A 19,848-nucleotide genomic window follows, 5' to 3' on the forward strand; every position below is an offset into this window, starting at 1 on the left:
ACACATGCGCACACATGCGCACACACTCACACACATGCGCACACACTCACAAGGACCACTACAAACACACACCCCACCCCTAAACCCCTCAAGGTCCAACACATTCTCACTCTCACGCGTGCACACACACACACACACACACACACACACACACACACACACACACACACACACACACACACACACACACACACACACACACACACATATATTTGTGCAACTATCTTGGTGAGGACATTCATTAGCAAAGTACCCTCTCTATCCTCTTACACTAACCATCCAAATAACAACTACGAGCCTAGCCTCAAGCCTAACCCTGACATGAACCTAATCCCAGTTCTAACCTTAACAATCAAACCACAGTCTGTCCTTAGAGGTGTTTCTGAAAGTGAAGCCCAAAATATATCCTCACCTGAAACTCCAAGCAGTCCTCAAAGTGATAGCTGAACAAGTGCACATGCATGCACACTCACACACACTAATTTCCCCCTCCAGAAAAATCAGTTGCCCTAATAATCATTGTCAGCTCTCCTCGAATAACCATAAAAACAGAAAAAGGTTGCGCACGTTTTCAATTTCACAAGGTATTTACCAACTCCGCTGATGTAAATGGAGACAGCAGCAGAGCTGAATCGAGTGCGTGATGACAGCCTAATTCTGGGCTATTTTAGATGCATTTCACATCGAGGAAGTAACGAAGCACAAAATGAAGTTTAAATTCTCAGCCAGGGAGCATCAAATATGGGTTGAGGGAGCCAATAAAGATGTTTCAGAGTTGCAAAGATGGGAGCAGGTAGCAATCTAATAAGAGTATTAAATCATGAAAATGGTCAGTGTCTGTGAGAAAAAAATTGTAATACCCACATCCCAGCTTGAGCGTATATTATATATAAATATAGTATATAGTATATAATAATGTTCTCATTTCTCCACCAGACCAAAAACACCATGCTATGTTTTCCAGATGAGGAGCCACCATGCTGGGCTTCAAATTGTCCTCCTGCTTCTGTCTGACCTTTAATCACAGACACAATTACATCTACTTCAGCAATCAGCAGTAATAAATCAGTCTAGTTGAATGACAATCACTTTCCTGTCATATTGTCCATCTGAATAACATCCATGCATTTATTTAATGGCCCGTCATAGGCTCATGAGTGTTTTACGCCATTAAATTTTGAACAAAGGCAGGAAATATTATCAGAAAATGTAACGTATAGTTACAATTAACATGGAAAGCCAGTTAATATATTGTTTTCTGTCTGTCCCTGCAGGATCTCTTCAGCAAGTCAGACCCGTTTTTGGAGATATATCGTATAAACGATGATGAAACCGAACAACTTGTACACAGAACTGAGGTAAATCCATCACACCTCCTTTTCTGTTTCAACCACCAGCAGTCGTTTTGGCTCATATAATATGGTTCTGCTCAAACAGGTGATAAAAAACAACCTGAACCCAGTGTGGGAGCCTTTCAAAGTGTCTCTCATATCACTGTGCAGCTGTGATGAGGACCGAAAGCTCAAGGTGAGGCTTGCTTAGGACATGAACCACAATCTGTCCAGCTAGTTTAACTCAGCTGGAATCAGAAAAGCAAATAAAAAGGTCAATTAAATCAAATGTGGAGGCAACAGGAAAATCGAATAAAAGCAGTTTACAGGAAATTGCAGAAATCAGTTAATGACTACTGTGTGCTTAAGCCGAAAATGACAGAGAGAACATAATAAACGGTGTTGTGTAAATGTGTGCGTGCGTGCATGTGTGTGTGCTTGTGTATGCCACAGTGCCTCGTGTGGGATTATGACTCCAGGGGGAAGCACGACTTCATTGGCGAGTTCTATGCTACTTTCAGGGAAATGCAGAAAATTTCCAGTGGAAATAAGGTCAGTGAAGAAGCCACAGTGATGTCACCCTTTCCATCCATTTCCAACATGCTTCCATTTTGACTCTGCTGAAATCAATCACGGATCAAACAAATGAACATAAATTGTTCCTCTTCTTTTCTCCTTTTATTGAAGGTGACGTGGGATTGTGTGAATCCCAAATACAAGCAGAAGAAGAGAAACTACAAAAACTCAGGAGTGGTCATCTTAAGTGACCTTAAGGTAGGAAATCTGCTGCAGGAAGATGTAGAAATAAAACATTTATCACTCACATTAGGAGCCGTGAAACAAGTCTGAAGATTATCGTCAGATATCGATACGTGTGTACCTCAACATATATTAGCCCTAATTTTTTTGACAGCTTGACAAAACACATCACTGCATTTACTCTCTAGTCGACATAAACACATGAACGGAAATAACTGACTTGATTCCTCCTTAACGACCACATGCTTCAATAGCTTTACTCAACATCCTTGGGGAAGTTTTTTCTTTTTTTCATAAAAATTTCCCTTTTTCTGCAGCTCCACAGAGTGTACTCCTTCTTAGATTACATCATGGGAGGATGCCAGATTCACTTTACGGTAAATAATGAAGCTATTTTGTGCGTGTGTGTGTGTGTGTGTGTGTGTGTGTGTGTGTGTGTGTGTGTGTGTGTGTGTGTGTGTGTGTGTGTGTGTGTGCGATTTTCATTCATCTGCATTTTAGCCCAGTCTCTCTTATATGAATGGTCCACTAAATCCTCTAAACTCTGAAAACTCTGAATATATTGAATGAAACTCTGAATATATATATATGAAACTCTGAATATATTGAATGAATATATATATTCAGAGTTTCATTCAATATATTCAGAGTTTCATTCAATATATTCAAAGTTTCATTCAATATATTCAGAGTTTCATTCCATATATTCAGAGTTTCCTTCAATATATTCAGAGTTTCATATATATATTCAGAGTTTCATTCAATATATTCAGAGTTTCGTATATATATTCAGAGTTTCGTATATATATATATATGAAACTCTGAATATATTGAATGAAACTCTGAATATATTGAAATAAACTCTGAATATATATATTCAGAGTTTCATTCCACATATTCAAAGTTTCATTCAATATATTCAGAGTTTCATTCAATATATTCAGAGTTTCGTATATATATATATACGAAACTCTGAATATATATATTCAGAGTTTCATTCAATATATTCAGAGTTTCGTATATATATATATACGAAACTCTGAATATATTGAATGAAACTCTGAATATATATATTCAGAGTTTCGTATATATATATATACGAAACTCTGAATATATATATTCAGAGTTTCGTATATATATATATATACGAAACTCTGAATATATATATTCAGAGTTTCATTCAATATATTCAGAGTTTCGTATATATATTCAGAGTTTCATTCAATATATTCAGAGGTTCACTCAATATATTCAGAGGTTCACTCAATATATTCAAAGATTAATTTCCTGAACGGCATGCCATAACACACACACACACACACACACACACACACACACATATATATATATATATATATATATATATATATATATATATCAGTTGCCTTGTTGTTAAACATCTTTTATTTGTTTTTTATCCGTGAAACACTGATGCTATTTTTGTTGGATGTGCCCAGCTAGTTTTCTTGTTGTAGGCAGCATCATGGAATAAATTCAGACTCCTTTAACTCTTGCCCTTTGGATTCCTGAAGCAATGAATATTAATCACGATGACCGCTGTGATAGATCAGTAGGAACTTGTATCTACAATATAAAAGCTGGAGCTGCTTCAGCCTATGTGGGTGTTAAAAAAAATACACATTCTTACCCCTGATCTGATCATTTATATTGCATTTAAGACATATTTCAGCCTCGCCCCCATGAATAAAATGGTTTAAAGAAGAAGATAAGTAAAAGTTAAGTTGATAGTGATTAATATGATGGTTTTTTTTGTTTGTTTTTTTATTACCAGGTTGCCATCGACTTCACAGCCTCCAATGGAGACCCCAGGAACAGCTGCTCGTTGCACTACATCAACCCCTACCAGCCCAACGAGTACCTGAAGGCTCTGATAGCAGTAGGAGAGATCTGTCAAGACTACGATAGGTTTGTCCATCTTTTGTGTCTCAGTAAAGCCTCTCTGGTGCCGGCAGGACTTGTCAGTGTCTGTTTATGTGAAAGAGAGTTGCTGAGTGCTACTTGCATGCCATTTTGGTTTAGTACTAAAAAAAGAGTCGCTCACTCCTCGCCATGGCATAAAAATGATGGCAGTGGAATTTGTGGAGACACCAGAAGAGCGGAGAAGAGATGTTATATTTAGATCTGATGGGAATGAGCCTGTCTCTTCTCTCATTTATTACTTACTTTCTTAAAAAATTATTTTCATTGTTAAATTGATTGCAGAAATATAACTGTCCTGCTTATTGTCAACATCCTTGGCTGGAGAGAGAGAGAGAGAGAGAGAAAGAGAGAGAGAGAGAAAGAGAGAGAGGGAGAGAGAGAGAGAAATTTGGTCTCTTCTGGCATTATTTATGCATGAAGCAAATCTGGGGCTGAAAATGATGATTGGTACTGGCAGTCAAGGACACCGCTAGTTTTCTGGACACCCTCATTTTAGTACATGGTCTTTTTGGACGATAGTAATTTTCACCTTTGTAGAAAGTATATCAAAATAATCACATTTTGACCTTTACATCAACCATAGGCATTCATTTTAATGACCCCCTGTCTGTAAGGATTTCATTTTAGCAAAGTTTTACTATTATACTTTTGCACGGAACACAGTGAAACTACATTTCATTGTAAATTGACTTTGTGTCTGTACTGTGCTGTGCCAAGGATGCATAGTGAGCAGGCGCTATCTGCAGAGCATGCACACTACTAGAGACTTACTCCAGCAGAGAGCCATACAGTGTGTGAATGGGTGAATGAGGAAACGTTTCGAAGTACTTTGAGTAGCATAAAAAAGATAAAAAAAAGCACCATATAAAAACAGTTAATGTAGAATGTAACTCTTTTTGATGTAAATGTTCAGAAAAACAGTATAAAACACAAACTAAAAGACAAGACAAAGGGGTGACCCAGTGAAAGTAGTGATTTAATTTCATTGCTGGAAAGTCAAATTTGACGGAGAACAAAATAGAGCTGGAGTAAATACAGTATTACCCACTTAGATTTGGTCAGATAGATAGATAGATAGATAGATAGATAGATAGATAGATAGATAGATAGATAGATAGATAGATAGATAGATAATTTATTGATCTCCAGGAGAAATTCACATTTCCAGCAGCTTACCAAGATACTAATGAGGCATGCAAGGTCCAAACCACAGAAAGATAAAAATAAAAATACAAAATACAAAACAATAAAGTAATAAGAATAATAAAGATAATAAAATATTCAAAATAAAAAATACAATCTAGAATCTTCCAATAAAATAATATTGTAGTTGTGCAAAATGTAGAGAAACAACTTTCTTTCCTCTGGATGGGTAAATAAGCTCACTAAAACATCCAAGAGCTCGTGCTAATGGTGTGTTTAGGACAACAAATTTGTTCCCTAGTGGCCAAAAAAAATCCATTCATGCAAAATAACAGAATCTGTCAATACTTAGATGTGCTTGATTTACTTGAGCAAATTCATCATCTGCACACACTTAAAATGCAAACGCCGGTTGCTTATCTGCCAATAAGGTAATTTATTCACTCATTTATCTGTTTGCTTGTATTTTTGATACTCAGAATGTCACCTCTGATATACTAGCAGCTCCTCTGCTGAGTTTGTGGAGGTATTTTTTAATTGTACATCTGGATGGAAGCACAGTTTCAAAGTATTCTTTATCAGTGGAAGAGCAAGTGATTTCCAGCCTTGTAAAATAGATTGGTGGAAAGATAAAACACAATCACACACACACACACACACACACACACACACACACACACACACACACACACACACACACACATTTTTTTCCATAGCCCTACCAAAACAGCATTAACAGTATGTGGTGCTGTTTGTCAGGTCAGCTCGGACTGTTTTGCATGTACTTGACAGTCTGTTTGCGTTCAGTGGCGGCTGCGTGTCTCTTTCTCCTGTGGTTAACTACGTGATTCAGTTTCCTGTCATCATCTGTTGATGCTTCTAGTTCTCCGTCGTCGCTTGTTTTGGCTCATTACCTTGAACTACAGGCACAAATGCATGCTCAACAACAGGTTATCAGGCACTTCAGTAGGAGGTAGGATGCATTACGGCTGGAGAAGTCTGAAAGTGTATGGACAAGCAAGTTTGCCTTTTTTTTTCTTTTTTACACAATAGTGGCTGATATAAAAAAGGGTTTTGGCTTCAATTGAACATATTTAATTGACCAAATTCAGACGGATATTCAACGAAATACAAATCAACCCAAAGAAAGTTATTGCTGACAGACTTTCAGGTACCTGTTAACTAATGAGAAATGATTTAGAATATGATCTATTTCTGGAAAAAAAAAGTCCCTCTCATCTGTCGAAACTAAGCCAGATGAGGATTAACACTCTGACTCCTGATTTATGCAGATCCTCCTATTGAATATCAGGGGAGGGCTGTCTGGCTAATTATAGAATCCAAAAGATAGCGCTGAAAAACTTGCCTTGCCATGTAGCTTTATCGTTTCCATGTTTACATGGGAAAACAAAGCATTGTATGTGGAAAGATGCCTGGAAGCCAGCAGCGTAGGCAGCCCTTCCCTCTTTAGATGGACTTGTTATTAAGGTGTGAAAATGTGGGCAAGCAAACCTTTTAGCCTTTAGTGAATATAGGTGATGTGGGATTTTAAAGTCCTTGCAGAGGAGTGCATTATGGAGCTAAAATGACTTGCTTTCGTCTGTGTGGGCGGAGGCGCGTTTACCTTGCTGAGAAGGCTATCATACTGGGCACATCTCTGTGTGTCTCCTCATACATGCTGACAAAGTGAGAAAACAAGGACCACCATGTACCTGACAGTAAGACGGATTCTCCTTTTGTTTGGGTGGTTGTGCCGTCTCACACCTTTGGTGGAGCAGGAAGGGTCTCTGAGGAGCTTGACATGGAAATTCTGGAGGTCAGATTAATGAATGAGGACTATATGTTTTGCATTGTCCCCAAAAATACGAATATGCAGTAGAAAGGCGGGAAAAGATCCGTATAACATAGTCCAGACTATCAGACCATGGTCCTCCTGAAGTATCAGAGCTTCCCAGTGGAACAGGTGAGAAAGTCCTTGTGGAGGAAGTGAACCAAACTGCAGTGCATTATGGGTTAAAGTCAGATGCTGACAAAGAGGAGGGATGAAGGAGCTCTGCCCCGACATAGAGAGAAGAGAAGAGGAGAAGCTGCAGCTGATACTGTATTACAAAATATTAGAAAGTACAGATAAAAGAGACCCTAACGTTAGAGTTAATCAGTGCTACCATCTTTAATTATTCCAGTCCTTTCTTTCTAGTTTATCTTTTTTTTGGCTGTTTAATTGACGTAATGTGATGTAATAATGAAAGCTACTAAAGCATATTCAGAAAATTTCAGTCCAATAGATAAATTACCTGTATGAGAACATAGTAAGTTTGCACATTGTGGAAACTAATTGGACCTCATACAAACTGTAACAAAGTAAGACATCATCCACTGATTTAGCTTCACGGTGCTTCACTTATCAGGGTTGTTTTTTTTATGCCTTAGTAGGTAATAAAAGCTCTTGGCACTGTTGCCTCATTCACACTCACACACTCATTCATGCACTGATGGTGGAGGCGGCACACAAGGTGACACTACCGTCTAACTGCGGGAGAATTCACCGAGCCTGCGGACGAACCTGTGACCTACTGACTACTAATGTGATTAGTGAAGCTGGTAAAAAATGCACCAGTGCATTGTGCCGCATTAATATATATTGTACCTAAAGGTGAACGTTCACAATGAGATGAGATTTTGCTTCATGAAAATGGTTAATAACACGTCGCGAATGTTAACGTGAGTCATAGACGCGGAGATCTTCCTGTGGTTGTATCACCTGCAGAGCCTGTCGGACAATGACACCTATTCCCCTGTTTGGAATATAAATATGTGCCCGTGTCTGGTTACAGCACATTAGACGGTGAATGAGCAGAAGATTCAATGCAGAGAATGTTTTTATCTTCTTTTTCAACAAATTACTAAATTTGCAGGAAAATAGCCCATGTCGATGCCCGCCGGAGCTTGTCAGTTATTCAATTATTTTCAAAGTTATGAGAACAAAAAAATAAAAACAAAAAGGAAGAAACTATACCGAGCCTCTCTGTTTTAGCTTTATTGCTAATACAGCAAGAAAAACTTCAAATGCGACAAGTAATGAAAGTGTAGAACAGTAAAAACATGATGCTCCTCTCAAGGCTTTGAGGAAAGGTTGATTTCTTGCTCTGTGGGAGTAAAAATCATCCCTCAGCCTGTTTATAGCAGTCCAAAAGCTGACTGAAAGCCACACAAACAGACAAAAATGTAAGCAGTCAGTCACTGTCCTGAGCATCAGCAGCATCATTTCAAATGTTTGTAAGCCAAAAATACATTGTGTCGAGGTGGAGATGTGTGCGATTGCTCCGAGCTGCACCACTGGTGGATTTGAAGCCATGAAATACAGTAAACACTCTGATAAGGGAGGCAGGCATGATAAGGGGTACAGCTGTCCATCGGCAAACAATTACTGATTGACTGAGAACAAATTCAACAGCTTATCCTAAATGCCACACATTTTAGAATAATGCAGTAAAGTGTTATCTGTTTAATGTGTTTACTGTACGATATCTCACTGAACTACGCGGGATGAAAGAGCTACACAACACTTCCACACGTTTAGAGGACTTGCAAGATAGATAAGAGAAGAAATCAGAGGCTGAAAAATCCTGATTTATTTTGCTCTGAAAAATGTTTCCAAACACCGAATGCCACACTTCCCATAATGCAGCTTGACTCTCCCACGACCCTCGGTTCCATTTATTTAAACCCCATATCCCGGTGGGTTATGCTGGATTTTTGTTACAGAGATGTAGTCTCACTATGGCTCAGAGTGACTATTTGAACTTGACCCGTGCACCAAGCACTTGCATAATCATGTGAATTGGATGAATCAAGGGTTATTTTTGAGTTGTGTTAAAATTCAACACTGAATGGTTGGACGACGTAAAGATCAAATAGTCAAGATGGCTGCAGAATATAGAGAGAGGTGTTGTACAATCTTAATAGATTTATCAGCATATAAATGTAAATGTTACGATGACTGCTTGAATGCTTCAAAAAAACATTTGAACTAACAAGAGAGCAACAGCTGGACCTCGCAGTCCAGCGTACGGCACATTCTCACTTTATGTTTCGACACACAGGCCAGTTTTCTCAGGAGTTGCCCTCAGAGGGGGAAGCTATATGTATATATATATGTATATGTGTGTGTGTGTGTGTGTGTGTGTATATATATATATATATATATATATATATGCACACACACACACACACACAAACGTACATAACTGCTGATCTACTATGTTCCAGGTTTCTGCTGTATGAATTCCTAGTATTTCACCACTTTCTTTTTGGTGGAAATAAACTCAATCATAGCACAGTTATGCAAATCCAAGCAAGTATTTTAGTGTAAAGTCAGTGTCAGTTAAATTTTACACATGTGGTTTGAATATGAGGTGAAATATAAAGTAAGAAATTGAATCTCTGTTTTGGAAATCAAAGTAAAGAATATCGACTGAGTAAATGAGAAAGTGTTTGCAAGCATTTGAAACAAACTCATCTTTCTCTGTGAATCTGTCCATCCATATAAATAAATAAATATGAAATAAATAAATATAAATATAGATAAACACACACACACACACACACACACACACACACACACACACACAGTATATATACTGTCCAGTCCAAAGACATCAAGAGGGGACGAGGCTGATTGATACTCTAAATTGACTGTAGGTGTGACTGTGAGTGTGAATGGTTGTCTGTCTCTATGTGTTGGTCCTGTCATGGACTTAAGACTCATTCAGAGTGAACCCCACCTCTCGCTCGAAGGCAGCCAGGATAGGCTCCACCCCCCCCCCCCCCCCCCCCGCGACCCTTCACAGGATAAGCGGAAGAAAATGGATGGATATTTATTTTACATACACATATGTGACTGCCTGATTTTTTTTTTTTTTTTTTTTTAGTGACAAACGATTTTCAGCTTTGGGGTTTGGTGCCAGAATCCCTCCAAATTATGAGGTGAGTTTAAATCTCTACTCTCCTGTTGTAGTCATTCTGAAACCTCCCTGTATTACATAGGAATCCATAAGCATGAATAAATATAAAATTGAGCTGGATGTTGGCAGGCCATGCAGGAACTGCACCAGCGTTGTTTGGTTGTGGGTGAACAGGAGAAGTCATGAGCTACCACGGAGCAGTATCTCTGCTTTCACAGGAGGAAAGCTTGTCCAGGATAGAGATTTAGAGTTCCATGGTAGCCCGTACAAATGACTCTGAAAACAGAGATACTGTGTCAGCAACTTTTTGCAGGGAGCCTTGTTTGCTGTCCCACTGCATCCTCAAGTGTCACAGATATGAGGGATGTCCAAGATTCATTTGTTGACATAATATAGGCAATATTCATACATGAAAGTAGGTGAATTATTCAGTTTTTGCATGTCCTCCCCTTTGGGGAGATGTTGAATTAAAAGGGGTGAGACATAGTTAAGGCCCCCTATGCTTAACTGAATTTCACTGACCTTCCCTTCACACAGCCAGCATTATCCACATTGTATATTCATGTGCTCTTAAAGAATCCTGGTATTTTCTAATACCCCTGGGACTATATGCATTGAGCAAGCTGATTTCCATGACCTACTTGTCATTGTGTCAAAATGTCATATGTAAAACTATTTATTTAGTTTACTCTTTATTCATATGCCACTTGTCTTAAAATACCAACATGTATTCAGAAAATATCATGTTTCAGATTCAATAAAAGCCCCATGGTGCTGATACCCAATTTACATGAGAATTCATGAACCTGAGGGCAAATTGAACTTCAAGAACCGAAGTGACTGTTAATGGAACCCTGTAGAGGCATCTGAGATGTGAGGACTGACGTACATGGAGTCTTACCCTAACAACTTCTTAAGTAACCCTAAGTAAGGCTACAGACAGACCAAATCAGGTGCTGCAGTGAAAGTTCATTTTCTCTCATTTATTTGACTCGGTGTAGTGCCTTTTGGACACAATGGTTGCGCCGGCAGTGGCGCAGCAGCCCAGGATAAAAGAACAAGAGTCAACTTTCAGAGAATCTGATGTCACGCTGTGCACCCAGTCATGTTAGCCAGAGATCAGACTGGAAGGGGTCCACACAATCCTGTTTTTATTCCTGGGCAACAGAAATGATAGAGGACAGATGGACCACTGCTGTCAGGCTTGCAGGGTATGCAAAACAACGACAGCAATCACCTTCCATCAGTTTGTGTCCGTTAGGTCTGAGTTGGTGGAGAGGAAATGGAAGGGTTGCAGGGGCTGAGATTCTCCTTTCTCTCTGTTTTTGTTTAAATTAGATGGTCAAACTGCTGTTCAGGTGTATATTAAAATACACATCCCTCAAACCGACAGCATGGTGACACACCTACACTGCTGCACAACCACCTCTCTCACACACACACACACACACACACACACAACTACTGTGATACCTGATTTAGTCTGAAACCAACCTAACCACAGACCCAAAAATCAGTTATACTATTTAGGAGACACAGCATTTGTTCCCAGTTGCACATTCTGTCTCAACTTCAGGGGAAACCCAGACCAACGCTCCATCTAAAATGAGTATGATTGACTTATGGCAGGAAAACCTCAGGTGTAACTAATATTCCATCTAAGTTTCCCATTAAGGTGTGCCAGTGAGCCAGCATGCACCAGAGCAGGGACAGAAACACCCAAACTCCCAGCTATGATGTTATTAGTCACAGCTGGTGCCTGTCATGTACAATGTATTCCATGAGAATGTAATACTGTCTTGCGGTGGCCCAATCCAAAAGGGGGGAAAAAAGATGTGTATAAACCACAAGGGCTCCTCATGTCTATTAATTATGTTAAAGACAAAAATGACTTGTGAAAAACAACCAGCTGGAGAGGACTCAGCTGTCCCTGATCAGGCTGACGGGGGAAAAAAAGGTTTCTTTAGAGAGGAGGCATCAAGATGGGGATATAATTTTTGCCAATTAAACAGCTTAAGATCACAGTCAGAACTGAAGAGAGTCGGTCTATTTTTGGCGAGGTGACCCTTCGTTGATTGGCTGCAGCACTCCCAGTTATGCCCCCGCTGCCACGATCAAATGGAGAGGTTTTCATTTTGCCACGCAGGCCTAATGTCAATGGGCACGCGCAGATATTTCGAAGCCAGTCACAATCGTCTCATAACAATAATCCTCCATGTCAGGCAGATTTACTATGCTGCAGCACAAGGCAACATTGAGTTGAATACTTACTGGCCTGTGCGGCCCAATTCAAGCAAATGTAATATATAGTGGGTTCAAATAGAAAGACTTTCTTGTAGCTGTATACCTTTGTGATTTTGCCTCGCTCCTGTACCAAGTACTAGTTCTGTTGGTGAATCCATCACATAAATGATTTCACGGTCAAAATAACACTATTCTTTTGAATGGGAATGCACCATAATTTATTTATTCTTTTTTTTTTTTTTTAATTTGAACTCACTTACTTCCACTGAGCTCTTGTTTATTTCAGTTACGCATCATTATGTGTTTTCACTCCAGACCTCTCAAAGATAGAAGCCATTTCTGATATCAAAAATAAGGAAAAGGAAGAAAAAAGGTAGTGATTCAGAGTGTTGTCTGTTCCTTCCACAGGTGTCACATGATTTCGCTATTAATTTCAACCCAGAGGATGATGAATGTGAAGGTAAGGAAGGTTTTATGAAAATGTTAGTATTTATCCTGAGCTTTAGGCACCATATACAGGCCGATGAATATGGACTAATATGGTAAACAAATTCGATACACTATAAGTGCCTTTACGAAACAACTGCTTTGAAGCACACAGTATGCTGATGATGCTATCACTAACATCTGTAATCTTACAACACAACACAAATTTCAGCTAAACTAAACTCAATCAAGAAGAAATCCACCAGATTCTGTGTGCAGCCCCTCTGAGTGTTACTACTATGGAGTCATGCACAGTGTTTGTGGTTGTTAAAATATGCACGGATAAACTGACATTCCAAACAATGCTTCTTTCACAGGTTTCATCTCCTACTACTTGTGACTGAAATTATTCAGACCACTTTGCTGCGGTGATTGATTCATCCGACTGTACCCTCCAGTTTACAGTTGCTTTCACGTATAGATTACAGATGTGTCCTCTGTTTTGATTGTATCACATGTGCTCTCTTTGATCAGAGATCCAAGGAGTGGTTGAGGCGTACCAGAACTGCCTTCCTAAAATCCAGTTGTACGGCCCAACCAATGTTTCTCCCATCATTAACAGGATAGCTAAGCTGGCAGCAGGTGACGGCAACATTAAAGATGCGTCTGTAAGTGCCCCTCTATACTACTACAGAGATATGCGTGGTTTTTATCTGGGCTTTGTTGTCTTGCCTCCCTCTGAGCTCCTCAAGTGAAGAGCCTCTGGTTCACCTCAGTGTTTATAGTAATGATGCCCCTCGGCACAAAAGAAGAAGAAGCCCATTAAATAGGAAATTAGTGTCTTTGAATTATGTATTGGGCTGGAATACACTGATGTATTACTGGTGTATTTTTGGACATCATCATATCATTGACCCTTTTTGCTAGAAATAAACTTGCAGCGTCAAGAGCAGCATTAATGTAGTTTTGCTGAGCAGCACTGACCTTTGTTGTAACCAGGAAGTAAACCACAGGTTAATACGGGAACTGGCAGAGTACCGCACTACTCGAACATGACTGAAAGAGAAGTAACTGAGATTTGCACCTGGAATGTGTAGCTGTTTATTCCGTTGTCTGCTATGATGGGGGGTGTTACCACCAGCGTAGCTTGGCAAACTTATAGATATATAAGGTATATATAGGATGCCGGATGGCAGATTGCATCCTGGTCACTGCACTAGCTCCCCCTCCAGGGTGCCCAACTGAAGAAATATCCTGATCCTCCAGCGCCCTACACGTTCCTGGTGTAACCCCTCACTGTCAAGTGAAAACATGTATTGGAGAAGGAACGTGGAAGTCCTCTAAGTCTGTGTACTGTGTGAAAACATTCAGACCCAGGAAATTGTTTTTAAATTCATTCACCTTTTCAATCCTTTTCTTGATTTTTGTTTACCACTTCATTAAAAGTGTTCCTCACCTTACATTGTCAACCCTGGGTTTTCAAATTATGCAAGGCCTTCTTCAGACCACCACCACACACACACACACACACAATGTTAACACTAATTAAAAAAACTTCATCTTCTTCCAGCGATACCACATCCTGCTCATCCTCACAGATGGCGTGGTGACAGATATGGCAGACACACGTGAAGCCATTGTGCGTGCCTCCTACCAGCCTCTGTCCATAATCATTGTCGGCGTGGGCAACGCAGACTTCACAGACATGCAGATTTTAGATGGAGATGATGGAGTCCTGCGCTCACCAAAGGGGGAGCCTGTCCTCAGGGACATTGTGCAATTTGTGCCCTTCAGAGACTTCAAAACGGTCAGTTTTTTTCTGTCTGTCAGTCTTTATTGACTTTCACTTTTCTTCATCTGACTGCTGTATAGTGATGCTAATGGACATGAAATCCTTTTATGTAATTGTTAAAGAGCAAAATGAAAGTTTTGCTGGATGTGACAGTGCTGCAAAAGGGTGAAATGGCAAGAAAAGTTTCAGAATTTAGTTTGAAACAAGGACATATTCTAAATACTGTTATTTTGACATATTCTAAATACTGTTATTTTGGACAGATATAAAAATTTGCTTCATATTTTTATTGAAACAAAAACCTGAATATATGCCCAGAATGAATTAGAGGAGAATTCTACAATTCTACAATTCTACAATTTCATTTAGCAGACGCTTTTGTCCAAAGCGACGTACAACACAAGCAGTTCAAATGAAGATTCTTCCACTGGTGTATTCGTCCCTTTTTCCTAAACGTTCAGATGTGAAAAAGTAAACAGATAAAGTTTGTGTTCCTTGTCTTTGTGTCACAGGCTTCACCAGCAGCTCTGGCCAAATGTGTGCTGGCAGAGGTGCCCAAACAAGTAGTGGAGTACTACAGCCATAAGGCCATCTCCCCTATGTGCCCAGTGAGGGACTTGCTCACGCCCATCCTCAGCCCGATCGCCACCACCCCAACAGAATAACCACATCAACCAGTCCAGGGGACCAAGCTTTGACCACAGAACCAGTCCAGCACACTGAGAGGAAGAGAGGAGGCGAGCCTGGGGATTTTGGATGAGAACAGAGGAGAGAAACGCTCAAAATGTCTTGTAACTCATTTATTCCATTCTCCACGCCTATCAAAGTGTTTACACGAGGACAGTAGGACCTTGAATTGTATTTCTCTGCTCGATGTGGATTCAGCGCTTCTCCAGTTGTTTCAGCATCACGCGTCTTGGAGGATTATGTTTCTTTCCCTACATTTTATGCATGCAGACCAATTCCTCTGTGCAGATCTATTGATCAGATGGAGGCTTATTGTTCCTCACTGCCCCTGAAATTTAGCCCTTCTGTTTCTGTTATATCACATTTTGAGAAGACAAATTGAAGGATATACTGAATGCTTTAATAGAACTCAGATATTATAGATATATCGCAAGTGTTAGAATGACAGATGCTCAATTTTTAATGTAGAAATTTTAACCTGCCTTCCTACTTGAGTCCGTCTGTATTTTTCAGACACTCACACACACAAATTACAATTTCAAATCAGCCCACCACGTGTAGCCATAGGAACAGACTAGGCTGGTTCAATTTTTCTAAACAAATTAAAAAATGTCCTTTTTGCACCTGCAAAAACAAACAAAGCAGAGTGTCTGTGAATATTCCTGGTTGCAGGCCGCCAAGTTAGTGTCATTTGTGTAAAATAATTAACAACATAACAATAATGATTATTTCCATTAATTAGGCCATCTTATGCTTAATCGACTGTGACCTATTAACTTTAATGGGTGTGCTATTGACTGTAGATTTGCTCCTTCAAGTCTCTTTTCAGTTGATGTTTTCAGGAGATGTTTTTGGTGATGTTGTGCAGGAACTATAGGGTTGCTGTGAGGTCAGCTGTGATCAAAGCTCAAAATTACACATTTCTCCAAGAGAAGAAGAATGACAGCAACCTCGTTTTTAATCTTTCGTCATATAAGCTGTGAAATTCATGCTTCATGTCAAGTGAATATTTCCTTCTGAATTGTCAGTTGTTGTTGTAGTTGTTGTCATCCCCAAACAAAACCTTCATGCAGGTGGTATTCTCAATGTTTCTGTAGTATATTTCCGCATTTCCTCCCTTCCTCTGCTCCCTGTGCTGTTTTCACAGATTAGATCAAATGAAAGAATGCAGTCTGCAACACAAACCTGAAGAAAAAATCAGTTATGGAAGCAAATTAATTATTTTTTACAATTTTACTCACTAAATACTGAAAAGCTGTGTCTCACCACAGTCAGAGGATAAAAAGGTTTGCTTCACATTTGCATGTTTAGAATGAAGGCTTCACTGATACTCGTCCCCTCTACAGCAGCTAAATTTTGCTCTGAAGATCACAAGGATCAGAAGGCTCTTTGGAAGCGTCCGAATTTTCATTCAACCTTTACGATGTCAAATCGAATCAAAACAAAACAAAAACATTCACTTTAACTCTACTTGCCAGTGCTGTCATGTCAGTGTAGCCTTAGAAGAAGAAGAAGAAGAAGAAGGAAAAAAACAAACACCTGAAAATGTTGTGCTATGATCTGGCCTCATTATCTAGTAGTGTGTTAACGCTGCAGAGCTTGAGGCATAACCTCTAATTGAAATTGAGTCTTTAAAGAAAAATGATCCAGCTGCCTCTGTCATTAAATTATTGCTGTTTTACATGCAGTTTCTCATGTATTTTCATGCCGGCATGAACGTGTAACAAAAAAGAGGAGCGAAAAGAAGGTAAAACAGCTTGTAGAGGAAAGGTACTGTAATTGCTTTTCTGTCCCACCGACCACTCAGAGCTGCCAATGACACACTCGTTCAGGCTGCCACGGGCTCAGTGCTTTGCTCAATGACACTTTGTCACTACCTCCAGAGGAGCTGGGAAATGAACACAAAAACTTCTGATCAGATGATGCGCCTACCTCCTCATTGGGGCTGAACAATCTGGAAAAAATATCTCAGATATTGGAAATCTGAAATCTCTGCTGCACTACAGTACTTCATTTGATACTTCATAAAAATATTTCAGACACGTTTGTCATTTGGCAAATATTGCAGCTCCTTTAATCTTTTGATCGGAGGCAATAAACCTCAAACCTACTCTTAATTATTCTGCCCTAAAAAGTCAACTAAACAAGAAAGCAGACAACTGCAGGAGTTCAAATCTTTTCGCAGCCCAACCCTTAAACATTTGTCTCTCGTTCCACGTGACAAAGCGAAAAATATTTTGTTTATCAACGTTTTCAAAACACATAATTTCATCTCAAAAGTAGATGATGCATGAAAGTAATTAGAGGAAATTAAAAAAGGATCTAGGAACAGATTCGTATTGTATATCATGAAATATTTATTAGTTTTTAATTGTATTTACACATTAGTATTCCGCTGCAAAAAAATGCAAAGTAGATTGAGGTTTAGACTCCAAAAAACCTCATATATTTGCTAATATTTCAAGACAAAATCATATTAAGAGTGAATCTAACTGAATGCTGGCCATAGATGAACCCTGATACTGTGCAGTTTGGCGGCAGAGCTCATTAATTGTTCAAAAAGTGTTGTGGTAACTGCGCTAAACTGTATATTTGCTGGGTGTTTTTTGCATTTATCTTAAAATGGTGTTATTTGTGCTCAGATTGGTAACTAAGTCTTTTGGCCAGAACCCAATCTGCCACCGTCATTAGTGTTTACAGCTCCTCCAACAAACACACACATACACACCTCCAAGCTACAGATATTAAACTGACATGATTTGTCCTCTAGAGCTTCACCAACCCTCCCCAGACTCACACTATTGACTTGTGTATGTGCCGAAGCCAAGGGAGAGCTACTGTTGGCTGCTCTTTGAACTCCTTTGAAGAACTCAACTACTGAGGATTCTTCTGTCACTGTGGATCACATGATGTGGACTATTGATTCAGCAGTCCTTGCTTTGGAGTCGTGAGTCTCAGCTTCATAGGACTGCTGTAAAAAAGGATGGAAATGGATGCAAAATTAAGAAATATGCTGCTGGAATAAACAACATTCCACAGCACTGGTAATTTCCTGAACGATCTTGGATTTTTTTTTTTTATTGTGTGTGTGTGTGTGTGTGTGTGTGTGTGTGTGTGTGTGTGTATCATTAATATTTATCATGTCAATACAATACAGTCTTTCCTACATTTCATGTGTAAAAAATGTCATTCAGAGCATAACTGGTGTTTACACTATTTACAGCACAAAAAAACAGTGTGACTAAGATGTTGTGTGCTATTTTCTGATGATAGTTATCACAAAAAAGTCAAGAATCTCTGAAAGCCTTAATCTATAAAACCAGCTTGTGCTTTTCCGCAAATCTTTAGTGTCTACTTATGCTAACCAAGGCAGGAAAGGCAGATATTTGGTCTTTAAGGGCAAACCAGTGTCTTATTACTATTTAATAGACATCAGACTTACTTTCCCCAATTACCTGTTTCATCTAAATACTAATTTTTCTCACATCATCAGCTGCACCCCTTCAAATGTTTCACATATCCAAGAGGTGAGAAGATATTTGAATGTTAGTTTGAAAAAAATAATCTTGTTTTAGTTCAAACACCAGAAAAGAGTCATGGAAAACATGTATACCATTCCGGGCATTACAAGATGTTAAATGTCATATGGTAATACATGTTCAATGTGATGCCGAGGACTAAAATGGCAAGTTGGAGTTGCTCCGAAACAACTCCAAATCTGACCTTTCTTTCTTTTGTTTTAACAATTTATCTTGGTTTTCATTAAAATACATTTACGTTTTGCTCTGATCTATCGTTAGTAGACAATTGATGAATCAATCATCTCCGTCACGAGTTGAAGAATACCCCCACTGTCTTGTGTGGAAGTGCTGGTTGAACTCAAGTACACAGCCTCTCTGACCGGTCGCACGTCTCGATGGGAAGTCACTCTTTGTACCAGACAACAGAGAGAAACGCAGGAGACTAGAGGGGCACAGTTCATCTGACCATCCTTCATTGAACACCTCACTTCTCCTAATCTATTATTACACACTCATCAAACAAAAAAGAACAATATGTGGTGCAACTGAAAATTTACAAGGTTTACAGCCCGGAAAGCTGATATGCAACTGGTGTAACTGCCGGCCGTGTGGGTCAGAAACAACTGTGCATTATGAGTTAATATTTGATTTGTTCAAAAGGAAAAATAAGGGATTTATTGCATGCTAACTTTAATTGTTAAGCTGTGCTGTGTTGTCATTCCTTTGGATTTTATATTATAATATGCAAGCCTGCATTTGCACAAACCTCTGTTCTTGTAGTTAACGCTCTATGTCTTGCAGTTACGTAAAATAAATCTCATGACTCCAAGGAAGCAGTATTTGAGCTCTCTTATTGACAAGATTTCACCAGAAATATTATATTCTGTGACTGATGCGTGTATTACCGTGTAATTATTCAATTTATGGTGCATTACTTTTTTTCAGTGATCAGCTCTCCCTGCACACATGCTCTTCAGGAAGGATTAATAGAAATGAGAGAAGGACAACAATGTGCTCGATGAAGTGTAGCTTGTGTTACC

General features: G+C 39.2%; 1 protein-coding gene across 4 annotated transcripts in view; it reads left to right on the top strand.

Moving 5' to 3' along the window:
• cpne7 (copine VII) overlaps positions 1-19,629 on the top strand; it is a 33,513-nt gene extending 13,884 nt beyond the window's left edge. For all 4 annotated transcript variants that reach the window (XM_086183471.1, XM_086183495.1, XM_086183479.1 and 1 more), the window contains exons 6-16: positions 1,275-1,358; positions 1,438-1,527; positions 1,785-1,883; positions 2,019-2,105; positions 2,408-2,467; positions 3,883-4,016; positions 10,106-10,160; positions 12,791-12,842; positions 13,343-13,476; positions 14,379-14,615; positions 15,113-19,629. In XM_086183471.1, the coding sequence (XP_086039597.1) occupies positions 1,275-1,358; positions 1,438-1,527; positions 1,785-1,883; positions 2,019-2,105; positions 2,408-2,467; positions 3,883-4,016; positions 10,106-10,160; positions 12,791-12,842; positions 13,343-13,476; positions 14,379-14,615; positions 15,113-15,265 (1,185 nt within the window). In that variant the 3' untranslated portion in view covers positions 15,266-19,629. The remainder of the gene's footprint in view (positions 1-1,274; positions 1,359-1,437; positions 1,528-1,784; positions 1,884-2,018; positions 2,106-2,407; positions 2,468-3,882; positions 4,017-10,105; positions 10,161-12,790; positions 12,843-13,342; positions 13,477-14,378; positions 14,616-15,112) is intronic.
• The last annotated feature ends 219 nt before the right edge of the window (positions 19,630-19,848 follow it).

This window comes from Aulostomus chinensis, chromosome 2 (assembly GCF_037954235.1).
Source record: "Aulostomus chinensis isolate RoL2024-O1b breed Wild chromosome 2, RoL_Achi_v1.0, whole genome shotgun sequence".
Lineage (NCBI taxonomy): Eukaryota > Metazoa > Chordata > Actinopteri > Syngnathiformes > Aulostomidae > Aulostomus > Aulostomus chinensis.